Source organism: Engystomops pustulosus, chromosome 4 (assembly GCF_040894005.1).
Source record: "Engystomops pustulosus chromosome 4, aEngPut4.maternal, whole genome shotgun sequence".
NCBI classification, from domain to species: domain Eukaryota; kingdom Metazoa; phylum Chordata; class Amphibia; order Anura; family Leptodactylidae; genus Engystomops; species Engystomops pustulosus.
In genome coordinates this window covers 54,107,015-54,132,976 of record NC_092414.1, presented here as the reverse complement: position 1 = coordinate 54,132,976, position 25,962 = coordinate 54,107,015, and the positions used below count along the sequence as shown (strand labels likewise).

The 25,962-nt window shown below is 41.0% G+C and overlaps 1 protein-coding gene across 3 annotated transcripts in view; it reads right to left on the bottom strand.

The window, feature by feature from the left end:
* Window positions 1-25,962, bottom strand: part of LOC140126451 (rho GTPase-activating protein 7-like) — a 151,691-nt gene that overhangs the window by 7,254 nt on the left and 118,475 nt on the right. Inside the window, exons 1-9 of one of the 3 annotated variants that reach the window (XM_072145928.1) lie at window positions 21,866-22,028; window positions 7,877-7,948; window positions 7,292-7,373; window positions 6,865-6,928; window positions 5,191-6,539; window positions 4,389-4,532; window positions 3,867-4,026; window positions 3,382-3,580; window positions 689-905 (exon numbers count right to left, since the gene is read on the bottom strand). In XM_072145928.1, the coding sequence (XP_072002029.1) occupies window positions 689-905; window positions 3,382-3,580; window positions 3,867-4,026; window positions 4,389-4,532; window positions 5,191-6,539; window positions 6,865-6,928; window positions 7,292-7,373; window positions 7,877-7,948; window positions 21,866-21,905 (2,327 nt within the window). In that variant the 5' untranslated portion in view covers window positions 21,906-22,028. Of the gene's footprint in view, window positions 1-688; window positions 906-3,381; window positions 3,581-3,866; window positions 4,027-4,388; window positions 4,533-5,190; window positions 6,540-6,864; window positions 6,929-7,291; window positions 7,374-7,876; window positions 7,949-21,865; window positions 22,029-25,962 lie in introns of those variants that run through there. The other 2 variants (XM_072145929.1, XM_072145927.1) reach the window with 2 other exon arrangements.

Sequence of the window (25,962 nt, the reverse complement as noted above, 5' to 3'; positions counted from 1 at the left end):
ATTAAAAAAATTGGACAGCTCTATTATATTAGAAGGGATTAAAATATGGCCTCCAGGTCATAATCTACATGATCTAATTTAACCGATTAATGATCGCTAAACCTTTAAAAGTCATACAATAAAAATGTGTTAGGATGGGTGTGGGGGCACAAACCTCCACAAAAAGGCACAATACTTAAACAATTCTACCCAAACCTCACTATTAGAATGGAAGACATGGACATTTTAAATTATTATTCTTGCACTTAACATCATTAAAATTGTCATAAAGTTCTATATTTTAGCTCAAGATGATAAGAATTAATACAGTGAACACTGCCATTGAGAAGGGGAGCGGCAGGATAACCAACAATTTGTCTAAGACCCAGTTCACATCTGTATTCTGACCTCAAACGTTATTGTCATCTTTGATTTTAATGGAGAAGAAAATTGTCTCAAATAGTGGAAGGCTAACAGAAGTGGTGCAAAATAACATTCGCAGAATCCATTAAAAGTCCACTGAAATCATTCAATAAACATTTTAACAGATCTGTTAGACCTCCATTAGAATGGTTTTATTAACTGAAGATAAGAACGTAGGTCCGAACGCAGAAGTGAACTGGGCCTAAGCCAGACCAAAGGGATTCTTTTGAAAATGTGAAAATACGATTTTCACCTCCCACAGCATGAACACCAGATTACAGCTCACCTCGTAGATGAAGAGCTCTCCCGTCGTAAAGAGTTTAAATGAAACAAACTTGGAGCAAGACACACAGCAATGTTTGTTTGAGTCATTTGGTTTTCACTTGCACAAGCAACAACATCTCTAAAAAAGTAGAGAAGCATTTTAAGGGCTTCACGATTTTCATCTGGCAGCAACAGGATGGCAGCTTGAGCAGCGTAAAACTGCTGATCCTTTGGCACATCTGTAGAATCAATCATGTAAAATTATGTAGGATTGTATACTCAAAATTATATAAAAGTACACCTCTAGTGGGCGGAACATTTATCATTCAACTGCAAAAGGTGATGACTTTCAACCAGAGGAACAAAATATTGGACAAATAGCTATGTATTTGATGCTCAAAATCAGCTGACATTAGTAGTCACCTTAAAGAGAACCTGTTAGGTAAATTAACCCACTAAACTAAATATATTTTCATAAACTGCCATCAGAAAGCATTGCCTCCATCCCTTCATTGCCCCTGTAAACTTAAGCAATGAGGTCCTAAAGCTGTATGCAAATGACCTGTGAGACATCCCTTCATTGCCCCTGTAAACTTAAGCAATGAGGTCCTAAAGCTGTATGCAAATGACCTGTGAGATGTCCAGCTTATTCATGAGTGGGAGATACAGCCACACCCCCCAGTGCTTGACTGACAACCTGTATAATGTAAGGTATAATGGTGTAATGGCTCCTCCATGTGATTTCTGGTGCTGGTGCCCCCTGCAGCCTCTGTGTGTATAGGAGAGATACAACAGCTCCAGGAAGCCATGTTATAGCAGAACATGTCAGGTACTTGTGTAGCTGATGTCTGTCTCACACATGTGTATTAGGAGAGAGAGCATGTCAGCAGATAAAGCACAGACACTAGCAATGCTTTACTATACATTACAGACAGAAATGAGCAGAGGGGAGGAGAGGGGAGAAGTAACATCACTGCCTCTGTCCATGTGACCAGTCTCATTTACATAATAAAATAAAGATGATTTTATAATAATTAAATTTATGAATTTACTAGATAATGCCTGGGATGGGATCTTTGTGAGCTGCTCCAACAGGTAGTGGTGACTGAAATAGTGAGACCTGATAACAGGTGTCATTTTAAGAGGCTGGTGAGGTATAACCCCATTAAGAGACTAAGTAACAAACTCTAAAAGTTCAAAAGAACTGAGGGTTGAAGGAATCATTTTTATAGTCAACCATGAGAAAATTCCATGAGGTTTCCCCTTTTTATTTTCCTGTGAGATTTCAGATAAAAGATCACTTAGCTGGGGGTGGCTCTTTTCAGTAAATTAATGGTGGGCATTACTAAACATAAATAGATGACTCTTCTGCCGGTCCTAAAATCTTTTCACAAAAAGCCTAACAGGCCTCTGCCCATCTGCACACAACAGTTCCCAAAACAGGCTGTTAAAAACAGACATTATAAAGGGATATTCCCACAAAGACAAGATACTTAAATATAATCAGGATAACAAAATAACACTTTCAATACTATTAACACAAATAAAGCATTTCACAGATAGAGATATGTTGGAATTCTATCAGCCCTGGTGTCTCTATCAGTCTCTATTTTAGTTGTCCCTGGATCCAACCGCAAATCTTCTGACTATGGTCGGACGATTCTGCCTAGCTTATCTTACATTGGAGGAGAAGGGGGAAAGGTAGGAGACAAACGGCACTACAGACACAGGTACTTTCGGTTTCAGCCAAGCTTCTAGAAGCATCTGCACTACATAAGTGGATCCCAGGGGAGGGGGTGACATAGCAGTGCTGACTTTGTTTTATTGATTAGGTGAGGCAGTCGAGCTGAGCGTTTTATTGTGCCTCATATCCATCTCATGACTGCTCCGTCTCATCTCTCTTTTTATATGTGTCAGAGACTAGTAGAATGTTCAGAAGAGAAATGTGTAGATAAACCGTGTACCATGTTAAGCTAAGCTCATTGTCAGCACACAGCATCTCATAGCACAGAAGAATCATAAAATGTGCCCTGAGGGGACACTGAGTAAAATGATCTTCACGATGTAAACATGATAGGGGGATTAAAATTTGAGAAGTTTCTTTCATGGGCAAACCAATTTAACATCCATTTTTCATGACCACATCGTCTCAGTCCGCCATCCGCTTTTTTCAAGGTGAACTGAGGCAATTTAGCCATGAAAAATGGATCTTCAAACTATAGTCTATGCCAGTGGTGGCGAACCTATGGCACGGGTGCCAGAAGTGGCACTCAGAGCCCTTACTGTGGGCACCCGGGCCATCACCCAAGCACATCAGCCATGACTCAAAGAATATTCCTGCAGTTCCAAGCAACTTAAAAGATGCTGAATAGAGAATTAATAGACAGGGCCGTATTATTATTTCGAAGGACCTTCTGCTGGCCCCACAATTCTGTGTGTACAGAGGGACACTGGCAAGAAGCTAAAATGATGCAAATTTTCCATCTTGTCCTCAGGAGGACAATATGATTGAAAGTTGTTGAAGAACAGGGAGCAATAAGCTACTGCTTTAATTTTTGGTTGGCACCTCACAATAAATAAGGGGGGTTTTGGGTTGCAGTTTGGGCACTCGGCCGCTAAACGGTTCACCATCACTGGTCTAGGCTGCCATGAAGCATGAATCTCCTGACAAGTTCATTTTAGCTCTAACATTAAAGGAAAAAGCTGAAATCTTACACTGATAAATGTGCAGGAAAGATTCACATAATTTGCTTGTAAATATAGGTTCAGGTAGATCCCGGAAATACTGCTTAACCATGTCTGCCACATCAAAAGCAGATTGGCCTTCATAATTCACATAGTTAGGGTCCAGTTCATTCATTTCTCGAAGGGCCTGGATTCTAGACTTCACACCAGATTTTCGGAAGAGACCAACCTGGATTGAAAAAAGATAAAACAGGTATTTTAAATTCTGATTTACATGTAAAGGTTAATTATAAACTAGAAAAAAAACAATTATAAAGAGTGAGAACAAATTTCATAAAACATAGATCTACAGTATATCAGTCATATTTGGTAACAGCACGAACACATCCACAGACAAAACATTCTGTAACACAAGAACGTCTTCATATCAACTCAAATACCAGATAGTTATCCTACCACCAAGTAAATAAACAATGATCATATCCTAAGCAAGGAAAATATACTGTGTTACATACCTGATCAAGAAAGTGGATCCGCAAATAATCCATAGCTAGAAGGATGCTCTTGGGTATGGGGTAATTTGTCCTCTGAACATTCAAGAGGAGCGGAACACCAAACACATTCTTATCCTTGTAGTCTGGAGCTCTGATTTTACGAATAAATTTTGGAACAGTCCTATTAAAAGAATATCAAAGTATAAAACTTAAAAATCTGAACAACTTCTAGCCCTGGTGTTCACCACCTCCTCATTACTGAACTTCCTTTCACTGTTGTTCAAGTGAATTCACAAAGTTCCACAGAACAGCTTTGACCCATTATAGTAGACAAATATTACACTATTTACTTTTAGAGTTAATTTTAATAGGGTGTTTTCGAAAGGCCATTACTGGAATTTGGTATAAAAAAAAAAAAAAATCTATTCAATGCAGTTATTTAAGAAAGCAATAGATAAGTCAAGACTGAATTAAAAGGTAAACACACATTTGCATGCCATGTCAGCTTGGTAAGAGCAGATTTTGTAATTTGATAATCCTTACCAATTCCATCCCTGTTTACTAGATGGGGAGTATCTATCCATCAACGCTGTGAGTTTTAACAAAGACAGTTTCTGGATCCGGTTCAGGTGGGCTGCTGACTGGCTGTCAACTTGCAAGGAGACATCTTCTGGCTCTGGACTTTGTCTGCAAATTCAAGAAATAAAAAAAAAAAAAAGTCTTTGAAGCTCTGCTAAATATGGCCAGGCAAAAATGAGTATAGAGACCAGTCACACAAAGGAATGCCTGATACAAGAAACATTCTACAACAGCATTTCAAAAATAATCCAATAAAACCTGAAATATATGTACATCCATGGGGGAGATGGGTTAGCTGAAGGGAGGGTTGTATTTACCATTTGTGCTGCCTTACGCACCAAGGCCAAATAAGCTAGGGGGCAGTGACAATGTACAATAATCATTCACTCCTTACTGAGTAATCATGTTACTTTGGCTACATTCACACACACATATGGGGGAACTATATATGGCCGACGTATATACGGCCGATATACGTCCACCATATACATACGGGAGCGGTACAGTGCCGCACACGCGCGGCTCCGTAGCCCGTAAAAAGATAGGACATGTCCTATCTTTCTACGTGATACGGCGCCGTGCACTGTATAGTCCTTTGGAGAGGGACGGGGGTGAGCAGCACTCATCCCCTGCTCCTCTCCGCAGCGCAGATGTGCATGTAGCCCAAGCCAGTGTAAACAACAGAGATCAACTAATCCGTATTAAAGTGGTTTTACGCTTCAAAAACAGAACGAGTAGCGTGAAGAGGAAAACAAAAATAACTTACCTGACACAGTCTATTACGGAGGACTCCATTTCTGAAACGGTTATGTATGGCAGAATGGGAGAGCTGCCATCGGTGCAAGGTTTACCACATTCAGGATCTGTAAGGTCCAAGTTTGACTTGTGTAAATGCTCATTCACTTCTAGGTGAATAGTTTTTGGGGATGATGGACAAGGTGAAGTGGAGTCATTAGCAAAGTCAGAGTCGCCATCACCATCATCAGATAACTTTTCAGACCATGAACTGACCATTTTTCGAAGTCCATTAACATGTTCCATTACATTGTCTAGTTCTGAAAAGACATCGTCATCACTAGGTGACCCAAGTCTGTTAAAATGGAAAGGAACGTTATCATAAATGCTTAATCGATTGTCAATAAGGGACAATGGGCTTGGAGGTGCTTCAGCATCCTTGGAGTTACTAGATCTCATTCTGTTCCGATTGCAGCCATGAAAACTTCCAGTTCTCCAGTTCACAGAAGTGTTGTCTACAGGGGATAAAATGCCATCAGTAAGTGCTTTAGGAAATGTCCCAGGTTTGTGGCCACGTGGGATCTGAAACACTTGATTTTCATGTAAATGTCTTTCATTTCTAAAGTTCTGCTCAGAAACCTCATTCCAAAGGGATAACTTGGAGGGGTCAAAATCTTCAGCATACATTCCACCCCTTTTATGATGGCTTCTGACTCTAATAATTGGGCTAGGGGTACTGACCGTGCTGCTGTTTTCAGATGGACTACTACTACTGCAAGTTTGCGAAGAACTAGAGAACGTTCCTTTACTTTGGGTATCTGCTAGATCGGAAATGTTCACACAGTTGAGGTTGCGCAGTTTCTCATCACCAAAACCATCAATTAGAACAGGACCACTTATAATGGGTCTATCCTTCAAATGGGGATTTCTCTTGACAGTTGAACTTCTAAGACGAAGCTTTTCCATTTTCCTAAGAAGACTACCTTTCTTACTAGGTGGTTTATCGGTCAATTTTTCCTCACCAATTATATTAAGCAAGTCACTTGGAGAAGGGGAAACACTAAGTGTAGAATCTGGTGAAACAAGTTTGACAGAGGAACACCTTGAAGAGCTTCTGCTAGTATCCACTTCTTCATATGTTTTGGGGAAACAGTCACTTTCACCACTGCTGGAGCTATGCAGAGACGACACATCATTTCTATCCCCCAGATCTGAAGAATCCACTTTTTCACTTTTGACAATCGATGCTGAAATGCTTGTGGGTTCCTCATTGTGTGCAGAAGAATCAAAGTCTTCCAGGCGCGACCAACGTCTGCTTTGTCTCTGATAAGACCATTTGTTGCTAATGGCACATGGCTCATCTTCCTCAGAGTCTTCACTCTTGGAAAGACCAGATTACATTTTTTTTAATCAGATTTAAGTTAATCACATAGATTTTCGAAAAATAATGAAAACAGAGGAAACATCCTAAGTTTGGTCACCACTTGACGTCTTCAGTCTATACATGTATGGTGCCATTATTGTTTATATTGTACCAACTTGGGCAACACTCAAAATAAAAAGCCTAAGCTTCAAACCTTTTTGTCCTCTGCTTAGGTGGTCAGATTTCTATTCATTATCTGCAAACCTGCTAACCAATAATTAACATAATCTACTCATACAATATTAAGAATGCGAGAGAAGTGAGTTAAAGAAAGACACATACTTTTTTGCGATGACGATTTATTTCCACTTTCATAGATGCACATTTGTTTAGGGTGTTCAGGCGTCTAAGTAAAACAAAAAATATATGGCAGAATTAATATTTTCATGGCATGAAAATGAAATTATGAACAAAAGAAAAAAAAAAAAAAAGTGCTTATCCATTTAATATTAGCATTCTAAAATATGCCCATCTAGCTAATATATGCGCAGGCAATCCCACGTCAGACAGTTTGCTAGATTTATAATATATTTTACACCAGTTTCTAGCATATACCGTAATATATAAAAGAGCTGCACATTTTGGTGCAGTTATTGTTCCACCGAAATGTACGAATGCATGAAAAAAAAAAAAAATCTTACAATAGCTGAGTAAAATACATTTTTTTTGTTTATTAAACACTTGTAGAAAATATATTTTCTACAATCACCTGAACAGCGATTCCATGGCATCCCGATCAAGGAATTCATGATCATTCTTTACCGTTTCTATATCAATAGGAAACTGCAAATCTGAAAAGACAAACACAGATACTGTGAAATTTACTGGATAATGCAAATTAACACTGAATAATTGCATGTTTATTACAGGAGTTGTATTACATACAAATTAAAGTGCTCTTGGACAAGGATGCGACACCAATACCACCTTGTCCGTCCAGTTGTACAGCTGAACAATCATTCCCCACAATGTTATTTTCAATTTGTCAGTGACAAATCCTATTTTTCAGCACGACTGCCTGAAAAGGTTCATACATCATTCATTTCTCAGTCTGCATGTAGTATTGGGTAGAACACCGGAATATATTTGGTCAAGCTATGGCTTAACTGCATGTTCGGTCACTGGCCAGTGCGATTATTGAGGTTATGTCAAAGGGGAAACCCCAATTTATTTTATGCTTCAATGATCATTAGACCAATGCCGACAAATAGGAATGGTACCATCATGTGAAGGAGTGAAAATCTATAAAAATAAAATTTCCATAACGTGATTGGTCTAGTCAATTTATCATTACCTTCAAACAACTGCGCGTACTGTGGGAATCCTGCGGCTCGGAGCCAGTCACAGGCCTCCTTGGCTTCGATTTCTAAAAGGAAGGAAAACATATTATACATAAATATTAAAATCTAACATGACCCAACTTAGATGACCCATCAAGGCCTGGTATAAAACTAGCCTGGTATTAAAGCTTCCATTTTTCAGTTTGGCAGAACAGCTTTGAAAACAGAGACAAATAGATTCTTCTGGGGTGTAGAAGCCCTGAAATAATTGCGATTGCTAGGGAACTGTTCCTCCTTCACACCAAGAGGGTATGTAGAGGTATGACAGGGTCACTCGCTGCACTGAGCGAACTTTCACAAGGCAAGACCTGGCGCTGCACAGCCCAGACTTTTTCGGTATCCGGCGGTGCCGGTGGAGGTTGGGGATTTCATCATATGATAAATTATCTTTAAAAATTAATTGTCTGATTTATTGACATTATATCATGACACTACCGCTATAAAGAAAAAAGGTGTAACAACCAAATGTGGTTCTAACTTGTAATATCCTATTGACGTTTTCTACAACTTCACGCCAACCATCACGTCACTCTTGTACTTGCTTTCTGGCCAACAGGCAACAGATGTTGAGAATTAAGTGCTCATTTGGTGTCAATTAATAAAACTCTAGAGCCAATGCTTTTACATTCCCACAGGAGCAGGGTCAAAGTCAAACCTTCCAGAGTTACAGAACACTCACCAGATGCCTGAAAAATGTAAACATGTTTAGTAGGTCTTAGAGGCAAAGCACACCACTAAAATCCAACGGGTGCAACACAAATTTCAAGATGTTTCACATCGGCCATCTGTTTCAGAGGGGCCTCAAAGAGGGGATGAAAGGAAGACGTACAGACTGAAATGCCTGTGAGTCCTCAGCTTTCTGGCAGTGGGAAAACTCATGCAGATGTCAGCTGTGAAAGTGGCTTTGGAGTAGGGAGGACAACTTTTTCTACTATTTTTTTTTTTTTTTTTTTTTAAATTCAGAACGTTCAACATCCGATGAATCTTCCTTCAGCAACAATAATTTGTCATTTGACAAAATTAGAGAACAACGTATGATCAATTGATTTTTTCAGAATTTATGTCATCTCTTTTATTGTTGATGTATTTGTTGCAAGTGTTTTACAAAATTACTAAAGCATAAATCAACATAAAACCTTTATTTTGCAAAAAAAAAAAGTCATCATTATAATTAGAGAACAGCAAAGATTGTAGGACAGAGAAAGAAGCTTTTCTGAAGGCTACAACAGTCACCAATCAGCAGTGAACACTGAGGAAGAGGAGCCTTTGACTTCCGCAGCCCAATGTTTATACTTTGTGTGTTCTCCAATTTTGATCTCCAGTGTACTTCAGTAACAAAATCTATATAAGCACAAAGCTTACCAGACTGCATATATATATATTGCTCCCTAGTGTCTATTTCAGTATAAAGCTGCGTTCACACGCTGTGGCTGAATTGCACTTAGGAATGGAATTCAAGGGTGGGAAGTAGCTTCTCTCAATCCCAGATGGGTTTAGGGCGCGTCCACACGTTCAGTTTTTCAGATGCAGTTTTTGGAGCTAAGCAGGTGTGGATGATAATGGGTTGAGACATTATTGAAAGGTGCTGCTCCTCCTCCTACTTTTACTCAATTCCTGGTTTGGGCATCAAAAACGGCATCTGAAAAACTGAACATGGGGTCGCACCCTTAGACCTAAACACTTGCAATCGAGAACAAGCAACATGCGTCTTATCATTAAACAATGCAGCACATTTGGGGTGTCTATCTAGACATTTGTGCCCCGTTGGTGTGTTATTTTTTATTTGATGGGGGTTGGGGCATTGATTGACGAAAACTAACATCACCCTCTAAAACAGTGATGGCGAACCTTTTACAGACCGAGTGCCCAAACTACAACTAAAATCCACTTATTTACCGTGAAGTGCCAACATGAAATTTTAAGCAGTAACTTATTGCTACCTGTTCTTTCACATCTTTCAATTGTATTGGCGGTCTGAGGACAGCAATTAAAAGAAGGAGGGCGAATTCAGATTATCATTGTAGCTTCTTTCCAGGGTCTCTCTGTAAAGGAAGAATGGTCGGGTCCAGCATGATGACCTCCAAAGATATTGCAGTTCTGTCAAAATCTTCTCACTTTTCCCGCAGTTCCAAACAGCCAACGAAGTGTCGAAAAGCACTGAGAGCAGCATCTCTTAATTTGCCTGGGACTGCAGGAAGAGTCAGTGTTTGGTGAACTCTGTCCTGGGGTGATGGCCTGAGTGCCCATAGAAAGGGCTCTGAATGCCACCTCTGGCACCCGTGCCAAAGGTTCGCCACCACTGCTCTAAGATATACCAACCTATAATATATGTTGCACATAAGGTTGCAAATTCTTCTACAGCCCCTTCTAATATTAACTGCCTGCTGAGGAGTGGAGTTATTTTAAACTAAAATATGATCCAATTTGTTTTTCGGAGATTGTGAAAGAATTTGCAACTTATACATATGGATTGTATATCAGGTGCAACACTGAAAACCGCGGTCAGAGAGAACTTTGTTGAGCAAGTGAAAAGGTTGCAAAAAATCCAAATCACATTTCAATGTAAACACATAAGCGATAGGGCCAGTCTTGGCCCCACAGCATGTAATTTACATTGTATTTATAAATTCAATGTGACCGCCCCCTAACACATAATTGCAGTTGACAAAATTACAGTTTACCAGGATATCAACATAGCATCATAGTTCGCAAAAATACAGCCACTACTAAGATTACCTTCAATAAATTTTACAACCTGAATCTTTCTAAATGGACTGAAAAATTAGCTACAGGGCAACTTCAAACGTTTCAGTGGATTTAACTAGACACTTGTGATTGGTCTAAAAAGCCATCAAAACCACCAGAACCGGTGCAGCCTTAACAGGGCGTATCCATAAGGAAAACTCTTATTTCCCGACGAAGACTACCCACACATACCAGTTGGGTAAAAAGTTAATTCACCATCATGCCAACATGCACGCTCAGCTATACAGGAGGTGCTCTGCCTAAATCAGATCAACAAACATCTAAAGGTAGATGCACACATCTGAATATACAATTCATCCCCTCGGCTCCCTTCTCCTATAGGAAGAAGAAAATGTCATTTAAAAACCTACGGGTCAATTTACATGCAGAAATATTGCGCACCATGTAGATAGTTTGTTTAGAATGACTGGCATTTGGGGCGGTGTGCATCTACACTAATTTATCTATAACAATCTATAACTAAAGCGTCATGCACTTTTAGTTATACAAAGCACTTCTACTGAATATATATGAAGTCATTTTGTTGCTAAATACTACTTAGCAATAGTTAAAAAGGTCATCAAAAAAGACAACGAAGACACATTTCTGCTCAGGATGAAAATGCATCTGTGTGTACACAATGCAACCTATAGAAATATGCTACTATTGCTATTATTTTAAGTTGTTGGATTTGAATCCACAAGTCATAGTTAAAATAAAAAGCATTAAAAAAAAAAAACTGCAAAGCAAAAATGGATTTCTCTAGGGATAACATGTGGTAAATTCCCCACGTTCAACCCTGGACATTAGATTCATTCTCACGCATCTTATGTTAACCAGGAAAATAGCTAACCTCCATATGATCTGCCCTTATAAATCTTGAAATAATCTTAATATTTGCTGTTCAAGTCTTGAAATAATCATTTCTTAAGGGTGTTTCTTCCTTGTGTCCCACCTAGCTCAAGGTCAATATTTTTCATATGGCTTTAGTTAAACTAAACTATATTCATGTACTGCCAGCACCCACATATTTGCTACACACACAAAGAGATATAGGAGACATTTATCATACGCCAGCAATCCTGCCAATGAAGTCCTCGCCCATCCATATACATCAGAAGCGGCCATCTGCTGCTATACCTGGACAGGCGGCTGCGCCAGTGGACAAGTCTAGGATTGAACTGTAGCCTGCAAAGTTTCAGGCCTGAATAAATGCCTGATAAATGTCCCCCACAGGGTGAAACTTGAAGCATACTCTACTTTTCCAAATCATACGCATGAAAATACCCTATGGGGGACGCATGAAAAGCACATTGCACTCTGCACTGTAAATTTCACTGTAAAAACTGATCAAAAGCGGACAAACTGAACAGACAGAAAATGGATTGAAATCTGATGGTAGATGTCAGTTTTTCACTGACTAACTCTGAGGAAACTTCAATGTAATTACCACGTCTAATGTATAAAATAAAAACCCCTTTTGTCGACTTCTAGCATCCTTAAAGAAGGACCTGTCAAGGTCCACTAAACCACAACACCTTTATTGCCTAGAGATGGTGCAGATGAGGAGAATCAGACCCAACTCTTGTGCTCCCCGTGCCTGTGCAGTACTTTGACAAAGGTGGGTTGTAGTACATGGGAAGCACCGGAACGAGGCAAGTTTTTTAAATTTGAATAAAAGGGCGTGGTCACATGTACTGCTAATGCTGCCTTTACAAAACACAGCGTTAGGGTACGGGGGCAGGCTTTGGCCTGCTCGCATATACGTTTTTATGGAAAAGCAAGCCATCGGTAACCAGAACCCGGTGTCTTGCATGGATTTAATAGAAATACACAGAAACGCATACGCGATCGGGCCAAGGCCCACCCCCATACCCTGGCGCCACATTTGTAAACTTAGTGCTAGTGGTACGTGTGACTGCACCCTAAACCACTGGTCCATAAGGTGTCCAAAATCACCCTGAGAAGTTGAGGGGATTTCACATCTCATCAATCTGTAGCTCAATCTGTGACACTCCTGTCATTCCTTCATTCATCATGTTGTCTGTGTGTAGCTCAGACCCATATATGTAAAGTGTATTAGGCAAAGCAGCAATGTCAAGCACTACCACCATAATGTACAACACTGTGCTCCCTGATGTCAGCGCTGTGGTTGCTTCATTTGAGAAGTCACAGACAATTACCTAGGAAATCTAGGTGCATGCGCTGACTGTATTGCTCGGTGCGCATGCCTAGCACTCCCTCACTAGAAGGGACAGTAAGCAGAGGGAGTCGAGAGGAAGAATTCTTATGACTCCATACCTCAGGAACCCCATGGCACATTTTCAAACTTTATTTTCTATTCTACACCACAGAGAAAATTTTTTGAAGAAAAACTTTGGTTTCTGGCTGTGATGACAGGTCCCTTAAAGAGCAGAATAATGTAAAGCAATATTCATCAATGCAATAAATACTCTTCATTACCTATTTGGGAACCTTGATTATAGGATGCTAATGCATTCACAATTGTCCTGAGGGCTTTATGGTAGCAACAATTTGGCAACACACACTTGTATACAACTATGAAACTTATTGTACAGCTCAGTAGTCCTCCGAGCATTGAGCAGATCAGGCCTTGTGTTTTGTCTTTAGAATATAGGATGTTTTCTCTAGAGATTGTGTATAGATAACGGAGCAGATTGTTTGCTGGGTGGGGGCCACCAGCCTTTCCTTAACCTAAATACAAGATCTTTTGAAAAGCTGGCACCAAGTCAAGTGTCTACTGCTACGTGCCGCCTTCACCATACTTATCACACATCTGTCATGATTGAATGAGGGGTAACTGCTCTTACAACAAGGCGTATACAGCAGAGAACAATATACAAGTGACAATTTGCTGTACAAAGCAAATTCTATGCATTGATCATTTCCTAAGCCAGAATAGAATGGAAATCTGCTGAACACCAATGTCACCAGTCACTGCGTAACTTTGTTACAATTTATAGGAATAATTCAAAAGCCTAAAAATAAAATACAAGTGTTCACTAAAATTCTCTTATTTTGGCACATATCAGTCTACAATCTCTACTAAGAGATAAAAAGTGAATAGGGGTCATGTATCATACTTCTGTCTTTCATCACGTGCGTTTATCTGCCCTATTTTGGTGCAACAAGACACTTTTTTGCGACTTTTTATAGTCGCATCTATAGATCCTGCATCTAATCTTAGATGAGGAGTGTTCATTTGGGTCGAGTTGCATGTCCATAATTGTCACCATCGCAGACATGCAATTTTTGGGCGCAAAACACTCCTCATTTTGAGATAAATCCCCTGCAAATTTTGCAATAAAAAGGTGTAATCTGCTTAGGTGGCGTCAAGTAAGGACTCTTTCAGACGACTGTGGGAAAGGGAGTCCCATCCCCAGAACTGTGGTCAGCTTTTTAAATCAGGCCCCTGTAGATCAGCGATTCCTGGACTGGTCAGGGGTAGTACTCCCTTCTTTCCCACTATACACGAGGGCTGTACATGCCTTTGGCACTGTGGTCGGAGGCAGCGTCTGAAAGAGCCCTAACCTCAAGATGTCTAGGGAGAATACCAGAGTAACAATACAATGCAAAGTTCTAAGAAAAGATGCTCCTGAATAGTTAATTTACAGGAAATACAACCAAGTCTAATGAGTATTAGGTTTTTAATTTATGAAACAATAGTTGTTAAATATTGGTCTTTTATATTCAGAAATAATGAACCCATTATTTGTACGAGCTTGTTTGTTACACTGCTCTCTTTCCAATATTGGCAGCCGCATTCACCAGGGACACTAGCCGTTTCCAGAACAAGCTGTGCATTTAGGCCATTGGCTAGAACCCTGTAAAGTCCACAGGATCTGGCTGTTCCATTACAAAGTGCAGCTGCATCTTGAGATCTACAATTCGAAGCAAACACAAACCTTTCGCTCCTGCCAAGCAATGTAATAGCTATTCAGCAAGGAATCTCTTAGCAAGCTTAATAACCCGGGTTTTTGGAAATGCCTGTGTAATAGAGATGTAACCAGCTCCACCCTATAATACAAAACATCTGCTCTATTAAAAAACAAGCTAAAGAATTACAATTACATACAGCAACCTGGTTAATATGGAATTGTGGAAACTTCCAATGCAAGTCTTTAACTAAATTGCCATCATGTAAAACAAGGAAAATTCATGGTGGATTTTAATCTCCCTCATCCTGTATTCCCCAGGAAATGAGCACTTCCAGCAGCTTCTGAAACTAGTTATACCCTTTCCTCTAAACTAACATTTACACTTGGGCAATTCAAGCATAATTAAAGTCCTCTTAAGGAGAAAGTCAGGTTTTGCCTGATTCTATATTCAACAATTAAGGTAAGTTTCCTATGAGCAACATCTAGGAAACACTCTTGGTGCACTGGCGGCTTCTAATCTTAGATCTCTGGACGTATAGGGAACCTGTCATCAGCAATTGGCCTAATAAACCACTACCAGTATATTGTCAAACAGCCCAATACCTACTAGTGTTTGTACCTTTCAAGATTCGCTGTCATGGCATCATCTATAAAATCAACTTTGAAGTGAGATGTAAGTTGGTGGTATAAAGTCAAGGAGGCGGAGAGTTCAACACTGAAGTGAAGATGGGGAGCTCTGAATGCTTCCTACTCTGTGATAGACATCACAGCCACCACAGGGAGTCATGAAAGAAACACAATCTGGAAGAAGTTCAGCTGCTTGACAATATACTGGTAGCAGTTTATTACATCAATTTCTGCTGACAGGTTCCCTTTAACTCGGTGACTTCAGTCCAGTTGTTCGAGGTTCGGTCACACAAGCAGTGAGTTTCTCGGACTGAACACTGAACATGTTTGTGGGCAATGACCCAAGACGAATTACTTATTTCAAGAGCTCCAATACTTTGAGAGTAATTATTGCTTATTTTCTTTTCACAGTAGGAATTGTTCATGTCCATGTAGTCCAAAGTCTTGTACCACCAGACCATTAGGAGTTGCACAGTAGCCAGATTTGGACACACAAACCCACTGTGGGCAGGTTAAGCCAACATTCTATGTGTGTGGTAATCAAAAGAAAAATCACCGAAAGGAGATATCTTTTCAAACTACAGAAGAGGGGTGTATATCTGGTGACTGTGGCTTTGTTTTAATGTAGAGACGGAAAGTAGGCAGACAAGATGTCCCCCATACCATCAAGCAAGTCATCCTGCCAACAGCCATAGTAAACCTGGAGGCAAGGACCTTATGACAAATACCGATTACAGCAAAAAGAAAATCTGGTCACTTACTACTACTGTTTTACTTCACAATATAAAAAACATACATGAACAGGGGGTCCTTGTGTTACCCAAGCACCAGCTCTTAAAGATTATTTCAAAATAAACATCTAAATGGTGGTGCCCCGACCAATGTCAGAAACAGGGGTCCAAACATCCCAGCACGATCACGATGAGAATGAGTCAGTCGAATATAGAAGCATATTAAAGGAAACCTACCATTTCAAAATGGTCGGTGTAAGCTGTAAACACCGAGCACCAGCTCAGGGTGAGCTGGTGCCGGTGCTTAGTTTCGTTAGTGTTAAAACCGCGGTATCGCGGTTTTAACACTTTTTAAACTTTATAGCAGAAACTGCTTCGGCGCTGCGTGCGCACGATCGTGCGCGCGCCTACATAGGAAATGCCACAGGCGTTGCGCGCGCACGGTCGTGCGCAGCGCATAAGCAGCTTCTGCTATAAAGTTTAAAAAGTGTTAAAACCGTGATACCGCGGTTTTAACACTAACGAAACTAAGCACCGGCACCAGCTCACCCTGAGCTGGTGCTCGGTGTTTACAGCTTACACCTACCATTTGAAATGGTAGGTTTCCTTTAAGAAGAGGCACTGGAATAATTCTATCCCATACTCCATTCATTCATCAGAAAATATACATTGATTGGAAAATGGGGCAAATGGAAGCAAAACAGTACTTTCAGTATAGCACCAAAGATTCACAAAGATGGCAAAATTCTCCCCACTGTGGTCATGAGTGAAGAGCAATGTTCCAGTAGGCGGTGTTGGCCATCAGTGAATATACATACTCCAAATTTTTAGATTTGCTTCAAAATCTGTTTCAAACAAAGTTCATGGGGGTAGAAGCAGAAAACAAAGACAGCCTCATGTTTCCGATACAAGTTTACATGCAGATAAGCCTCATACACGGGGCAAACCACTACAGTCCATTCAGCCACTGAAATCATGAGAACTTACATAACGCTTCTTTTTTCGTTGAAATCAAAAAGAAGTAAACAGCAGAGCCAAAGCAGGGAGACACCAAATAATAGAAGTTGCTGGGGATCACAAAGTTGCAGGATTGTACATTTACAACCTTCTGGGCTTACAGCACATATTGCCGTTTTTAAATTAATAAAGTTGCAACAATCTAAAGCGAAATAACATCTCAGGACAAATGTAGGCCAAATAAGCAGCAGAAGAGGCGTTTACTGTTTTTATAGTCCATACATTTTTTTTTTTTTATTAAATCCCCAGACAACCCCTTTAAACCAAACTGGATTTCAAAAACACAATAAATTTACCCTTTTACGGCATCTCCAAAAGGTGTTATATGTTATATGGCAGGAGACACTTACAACTTCTGAAACCGCCAGCAATGTGCAGTGGTTGAAGCAGCTGGACCTCCAGCTTAATGTGAAAAAAAAAATATCTAAATAAAGTAATCAGAAAGTAACAGTATTTCACAGAAAACAACAAGTATCTAGATGTAGAGTTCTGCCGGGATCAGCCCATCATAATCACATTTTCCATTGTGAATGGGAAAAAAAAAACGAATAAAAACTATAGACACTTGTAATTAGAAGAATGGGAGGGACATTGGTCTTCTGGTCCCGCTCTCCCTTGGAGTCCTTGCGTCAGCACCATTATCCTCCATTCATTGCACCGGGCAGAGCTTCTTTCTATAACCTTGTGTTCTGTCAATCAGGACTGGCAATTTTCGCACACATTTGAACTGTAGCCACTTGGGAACCGGATACCATGGTTTCCTCCAATTCACCTCAATGAAAGGTGCCGTCCCTCACACCCTTTCGTTTTCACGTCCATCCTGTACAAATGTCTCCATGGCAGTTTTATTGTTCTGGGGCGATTTGCTTTATTTCAGTACAAGAGACATTCCTTTCTCTCATTCATTGTTGCCACACTGTCTGATCTGTGTACAGGGTCATTAAGGGAAGAATCCGATGACCTCTGCCCCGCTGACATGTTACACAAATAGCAAGTCTCCAGACTGGGTCATTAAATCCTTGCCAGATGATTAAAGAAACTATACTTTGAGATGAGGAATTACAGAAAAGCAACACTTTCTCCCAAATATCGTGATCATGAAAAACACACTGCAAACACAGATCCTATCTTAAATTAATAAATAATAATAATAATTCTTTATTTATATAGCGCACACAGATTACGCAGCGCTGCACAAGCATGTCAAATTGGTCCAACAGGACCACCTGGAGACCCTAAACACTGATCCGTTATCAAGAGACATCCAATGTCTGCTATCTTATCATCATATATGCATTCATAAAATGAAGCTGTACAAATAATACAAGTTTATTATATGATCACTGCAGAAGTGCAAAGATGCTCTGACAGACACCGGACAAGTCTCTGCCATTATCAGTGCATCTAACATTTACCCCCCCCCCCCCCCGCAAAAAAAAAAAAAAAAAAAAAAAATGCACTAGCCATCTAAACATGAGACGTCTTCTCCAATTCAGGGCACATATTTTTGAGAAGATTTGCAGTGTTGTCAAGACCAAAACCCCAAGTGGTTTCCAATATCTCAGAAAAGACCAATGGGAAGCCGACCGTAAAGATACAATGACGTTGACACATAAACCCAAGTTCACTAGTGACCCACACATACTATGGCTGGTATCAGCTTTCACATGGCTGATGTAGATGCAACTGTCTTACAGGGAATATGTGCACAGCTAGGACCACACAGCAGCACTCATTGTCTCTAGTTTTACTACGCTGGGATAAATTACTTTCTCCACCTGTCAGGTCCAGGTCAAACCCGCACTCAGACCACAGCTTTTAACGTGTGTTCCGAAAACGATCATAACGGATGTCTAGCGTATGCGTTGACTTTGAAAAAAACTGAAGCAAAAAATTACTGCTGCAGCTCCCGTCCGATTTGCTTCTCAAATATCGGAAGCCATTTTGATAGATCCTTTACCATTATCACACAAGTGATAAAAGTCAATAATGGTGATCCAAATGTCACTTGGTCCTTAAGATGTAGTGGAATATTGCATTGGACAAGGATTCAAAAACATTAAGGGAAATCTACCATCAAGATGAAGCATGATAAACCAGGGAGACTTACTCACAGATCCAGGTACCATGACTGTGGTAATCTTATATTTATTATCTATAGCCTTCTAAAAATCAACTTATAAAATGATGCTAATGAGCCTGAGGGGCTTCCCTAGCCCCCCTGTTACCTGGCTTTACAGGCTGTTACATTGTCTCACCCTCCCCCTGCTCCCTCAGAACTTCCTACATAACCTGCACAAGTTCTGAGGGAGAAGGGTGAAGACAATGTACAGCCTGTAAATCCATTAAATACTGATGAATATGACCAACACACTTGTCGAACCATTACTTCAATCTAAAAGTGACCATACACATTTAATTTCAGCCATGCCAACCGATCATCTTATGTATATGTGATGTTGGGGTGACATGTGGTTAAGCTATGTACGGGAACGTAATCAATGGGATGATCATGAGAAAATACTTGGTTGACTTATTTCATTTATCAAAACTTTGTTACATTTATTACAGAAGAGTCTTTTATTTCTATTGACATATTAAAAGGAAATCTACCATAAAAATCGAGCATGATAAACTGGGGACACTTACTCATAGATCTAGGCACAGTGACTGTGGTAATCTTCTTATATTTGTTATCCATGGCCTCTTAAAATTATGATAAAGAGCCACAAGGGCTCTGGGGTTGTGTCCAGAGCCCTTCCATGCTGCAGATTCATCCACTGTGTGCTGAAACTTCCTCTGCTGCAGTGAGGTTACATCTGGCATAGGAGGTGTGGGAAAGGGGAAGACAGTACAACAGGCTTTGAAGCTACAGCACAGAGGGTTCTAGTAAAGCCGCTCTGAGAAAAAGAAATTTTCTTTCAAACAAATATCATTTGACAGCGGCAATAGATAGTTCCTAGTATTATAAAAGAGTTAAAGATGTTAAGTTAAGCCACACTTGCTGCAACAAGGATCACACCTTAAACGCATACACAGCAGTCAATGCTAAAACTGTGCCAGGAAAAGCAAAAATGTGTGGTATGTGCAGTCACTTTACAGCATGGCAGGGAGAATACTACTAACCAGCTAGACAGAATCTCCTGTAGTGGTGGGGGAGACCTAACATGTCCCACAGATTATGACATCTCAGGATACTTGGAGTAGCATCCTCTCCCATATTGTTTTTAACCCCTTAAGGACACAGGTTTTTTTGCTCATTTCTCACTCTCCACGTTCAAAAATCCATAATAACTTTTTCATACTTTGGGGTACGGAGCTGTGACATGTCATTTTTTGCTAAATGAGCTGATGTTTTCATTGCTACCATTTTGTGGTCTGTGCTACATTTTGAAAACTTTTTATTCCATTTTATGTGATGTAAAAATGGTGTAAGTCGCATTTTGGACATTTGGGCGCCATTTTCCCTTATGTGGTTCACCGCCGGTTATAACCGGTTTTATATTTTGATAGGTCGGGCATTTGAGACGCTCCGATACCTATTGAGTCTGACTTTTACTGTTTATTACGTTTCTGATGAAGACCCGAGGCCGTCATGGCAACCGATCAACACCCACCCATCCCACGGATGATGTTCCGTGGCACGATGATTGGATCCAAAATGGCGGCCCTTGCGTCTTTTAAATGCTGCCGGCGGCATCGGAAGGGGGAGTATGCGCGACTGGTGCAAGAACCGACCACGGGTATTAGCAGTGTGGGTTTGCTGCACAAAACCTTCATCCACAAAATCTTTGTAGATTTGTTTATGTTGTCAATGCACATGTACACAAGAGCCATTTCAGGACCTTTGAATGTCCTCCAAGAGACCGGAGTATGCATAACAAAAGCAGACAGAAGGGGCACATCCTCCATCCTCCAAGAGGCCTGATTCTAGTATTATTTGTAGGAAGTGATTCCAGCCTTGTAGGGGCTATAATATTCATACAGCCCAGGGTCCATGGCAGTCTTAAATCACCCCTGAGCATTACAAACAATTAGGTGATATAACGCGCGACTAAATGTATGACTGAAAGCTAGAGGTCATCATTACACAGTATGAAAGAGGCAGGACCCCCCCGGCCACCATCAGTGACATCTGCATTCAATACCCCCCTACATTGTCACTTCTGGAAGGATTGACGGAAAAATATAAACCCAAATTTACTAAAGCTCCTGCGCCAGTTTTCTGTTGGACTTTGCACATGTATTTAAGACGTGTTGGAGACGCATTTGTGACGTGCATGAAACAATTTTGAGGCAATTGATGCAATATACCCAACAAGGCATAAAATTCTGCACTGAAGGAGGCGTTCCGGTGCTCAGTTGGACCGTGCGCCACATTTAACAAGCAAAGTCCTACAGAAATATGTTGCATGTTCCATGTGAAGGTGCACAAAAAAAAAAAAAAAAAAAGTGTCCATCAGAGCAGTGCAAAGGGTGCTTGATAAATGAAGAACGGGCCCCACAAAACATGAATGTGGCGCACCCTGCACATATTCCCCATTTAGTATGGGCCATAGTGTTATAAGGAAAGGTATAAAAAAAAAAAAAAATTTTAAATTGCATAAACAGATGTCAGGAGTAGTGATCAGCGATAGGTCAAGGCATGGCACGGCCACCAGGACCCACATCATTGGTTCTGTAGCACAGATGACAGGACATGTATCTGCCTCCCAGCACAGTGATGATGCACAGAAGTCTCCAGTAACTATTTAGGGTCAGGCACTTCATACATACAAATATTTACTCTCTACACGAACAGTAGCAGTGCAAACAAGCAGCAGATAGATGCCGAGTGCAGCCAGAGGATGCCGCAGCTGCTGCAGAACCACATGCCCTGGGAGACTGCGAGCCTTAAATGAGAAAAGAAGTCTTATTCACTCACGTGTTACTATCATTTTCTCACTCCTCCCCAGATAAAGCATAAAGTAGTAAGATCCTCACTGGTATCCATATATATCCCGGGCAGGGCTCAGTGTCATAGCGGCGCCAGGATCCTCTCCCCGCGGTACACACAGCAGCACAGCCTGCAGCGCACTGAGCCCGGGAGCTGCCCGAGCCGGGAATAAGCCCGGGGGCGGGGCCTCTGCACGTGTGCACGGGGGCGGGGCCTGGCGCTACGGTGCGGGACAGGGAGAGCCGCCGCGTCCAGAGAAGAAGAGGGAGAGTGACTGAGCACCAGCACATAGAACATGTAATACACTGCATACATACACATGAGGTATCTGCTAACATCACCCCTACACATGTGTAACCCACAACACTACACCTGTACACTAACATGACACCTACACCTGTGCAGCTGACACCAACATGACACCTACATCTGTGCAACTGACACCAACATGACACCTACTACATCTGTGCAGCTGACACCAACATCACACCTGCACCTGTGCAGCTGACACCAACATGACACCTACATCTGTGCAACTGACACCAACATGACACCTACTACATCTGTGCAGCTGACACCAACATCACACCTGCACCTGTGCAGCTGACACCAACATCACACCTACACCTGTGCAGCTGACACCCAAATCACACCTACACCTGTGCAACTGACACCAACATCACACCTATACCTGTGAAACTGACACCAACATCACACCTACACCTGTGCAACTGACACCAACATCACACCTACACCTGTGCAACTGACACCAACACCTGTGTAACCCACAACACCAACATGACACCTACACCTGTGCAACTGACACCAACATGACACCTACACCTGTGGAACTACCAATTCCAAAAATCCTCTGGCACTTCCGTTCTTGCAAAAATATATCTTTTTTTTTTGGAGCTCCACATGTATAGATGAAGCGCGGTTAGCTCGAAACGTGCTGGTCTTATTTGTCTGTGACGTACATGTGGATTTTAAAGCTACAATTAAGGCTACAGTCACACTGCCGCATGGGGGACGTATATACGGCCGATATACGTCCCCTATAGATGGCAATGGACGCACGGCGCCCCATGGGAGCGCACACATGCGGCACAGTACCGCATGGGTACAGGACCTGTCCTATCTTTTCACGGCATACAGCGCCATGCACCATATATCCCTATGGAGAGGGGCGGGGATGAGCAACTTACACCCAGGGGCGCACCAACCATGAGGCCACTAGAGCAAGTGGCCTCAGGCGTCAGCTGCGCTGCATAACACAAGGGCGGCATCTTGGGGCACTGCTACCGACCTCTGTAAAATACTGTCTGGCTGCGACCCAGGAACATCCGATCACGGGCCGGGGCCAGTGCATTTACATGTTTATTAAAAAAAACACAATATCCTCACCTTCGGCTTCTTCTCCCCGTGGCTCCGTCTTCTTTTTGGGCTCGCCGGGTGACATCAAAGTTGTGCGCTCGGGCCAAGAAGAACATGGAGCCGCAGGGAGAAAAGCCGAAGATTAGGATATCAGGATTTTTTTAAGCAGCCCTGCTATGGACATTACATTAAAGACGGGTGGGGGGTGCAGGAGACATTACATTAAAGGGTCTGCTGCAGGGGACATTACATTAAAGTGGGGCTCTGCAGGGGACATTACATTAAACGGGAGGGGCTCTGCAGGGGACATTAAATCAAAGGGGGTCTCCGCTGTGGACATTACAATAAAGGGGGGACTCTGCTTTGGACATTAGATTGAAGGGGGGCTCTGCAGGGGACATTACATTAAAGGAGGGTTCTGCAGAGAACATTTCATTAAAGGGGGGCTCCGCTGTGCACATTTATTAAAGGGGGCTGTGCTGTGGACATCACATTAAACAGGGGCTGTGCAGTGTACATTTCATTAATGAGTAGCAGCAGTGGAGTATGGATTCTGTTGGGTACTTTTTTGACTTATGAAGTGGCTCTTGGCCGGTATGTTTGAGGAGATAGGGGACGTGCAATAAGTATGAAATATATGATTTATTTTTGTGATATGCACAGCTTCTCTGGTAGTATTAAGTGAAGCCCATAATTTGTATATAAGCCAGTGCCTATTGAGGATATTCTCCTCTCCAGTTATACCCACACTATCTATTTTAATGGGGGTTTTTTATTCAGATTTTTTGTGATAAATTTCATGTAATATTTCCAATGTTAATAAAGATGAGATTTTAAACATTCAAATAATGTTTTGCTATAAATTATTGGATTTATACTGGTTTGCTCAAATAGAGGTTTGAATAGATTAGTATTATACCCTTATGCAAATGTGCTAAAATCCCAAAGAAGCCCTTTATCTCTATGGACTGATTTGGCAAGCTCTGCGCAGCGCTGTGGAATATGTTGGCAATATATAAATAAAGGAATTATTAATAATAAAAATACTATTATTATATGTTTTGTCCTATAATAAATCACCAGTTTTATGGCTGCTATTTTAAGTCCGTTTTGAATAGATCATAGGTCACTCCTAGAAAAATTAAGTTTCCCGTACCAAAGAATTTGTCAGAACAATGCGGAGGTTGTCTAGACAAAAACAGTAAGGCATGTAATGTAACATGCCTCATCTGCTCCCTGCTGCATGCATCTGAGATGAAAGTGGACCAATCCCGCTGGTTCCAGTTGTGTCTATAGTTTCTTATCTCTTGTGTAAAGACATACAGATAAGGAGTTTGCCTGTGGTAAGGTTAAATGACCATTCAGCTGTGGGAAGCAGCAAGCTACACAAGTGGTCATATACATGTAAAGAAATACATTACACAAGTCTGGCTTCATTTGTATAGTATTTGTAACAAGTTTAGGAATACAATAGAAATCAAGAATTTGACTTGAAATCATTACTTATGAAGTTACAATGTAATTAAAACTGCATTGGCCATATAGTATGTCGGATTTATCGGTGTGTTTCTCCTTATACAGGTTAATGGTTGAATCATGCACAGTATGGAATGTTTCTATGGATCCATAGACTATAGCAGACTCTTGTATTAGAGAGAAGTGAAAACGTCAATGCGTCCCTCTTAGTTTGCTGTTGTGCTGCAGGTCTCTATGGCACTGAACTTCTTGCATGAACATTACATGTTTCAACATTATTGGGGTTATTTGCGGAACACTGTTGAGGAGTGTCAGTACACAGAGTCCTCCTTCACGACAAGCTTTCGGATGACATCAGTCTGACAAGTGCATAGGTGTCATTCTTTGGGCATGCATCAATATTTAACAGGCAAATAAACTGACGTTGAGAGCAGTGCAGGGTTACAAAACCACAGTAGTTATTTCAATACAGATGTTTTAAGAAAGCTGTAGAGTAGATATGTGATACCAACTGGAAATAATTTATATCAGCTTGAATACACATTGCACGGATGCTAAAGACTATACAAAAGTAAAGGTGAGAGTAGTCCAAACATTTTCATGTCTGCAACATTCCGAAATGACATATTTCCAGTATGTTTAGACTACCAAAGACACACAGGTGATTCACCTCGAATAACCAATGATGGAAGTGTGTCATATATGTATTTTTGCAGGTATTTTACTGTTTTCAGTAGGGAATCAATGGGTTATAGTTGGGAGAGATTTTCTCATTATAATAACTACATCACTCTGTAATGACCCTCCCCTATGTCCTCACAATCTTTATTACTCATGCACAGAGCAGTTTTTAGGTTATTTAGCCAACAGGGCGAACCTCAAAATTGCAGACACAAACATGACTTACATATGTATGATACGCTTCATCGATTCACCACACTTATATGTTTTTAAAGGAAATCTACCATTACCAACAAGTAAAAAAACCTACAGATACTCACCTGACCTCCTCTTCAACCTGATCGTGTCACTTGGCTTCTCTAACCTTGACACTCCAGGATCACCTAGATAAAGACTTATAATAATTATTATTATTAATTAGCTGGCCGGAGCCTGGGGACTGATGTCCGGTGTTTTCGGGCTGCTAATTATGCATGCCTTCTGTGTGGTGTCAGCTCCCTTTACAATATGGGAGAGGGAGGCATCTATCATGCAAGGGGCGTGAGTTCAGC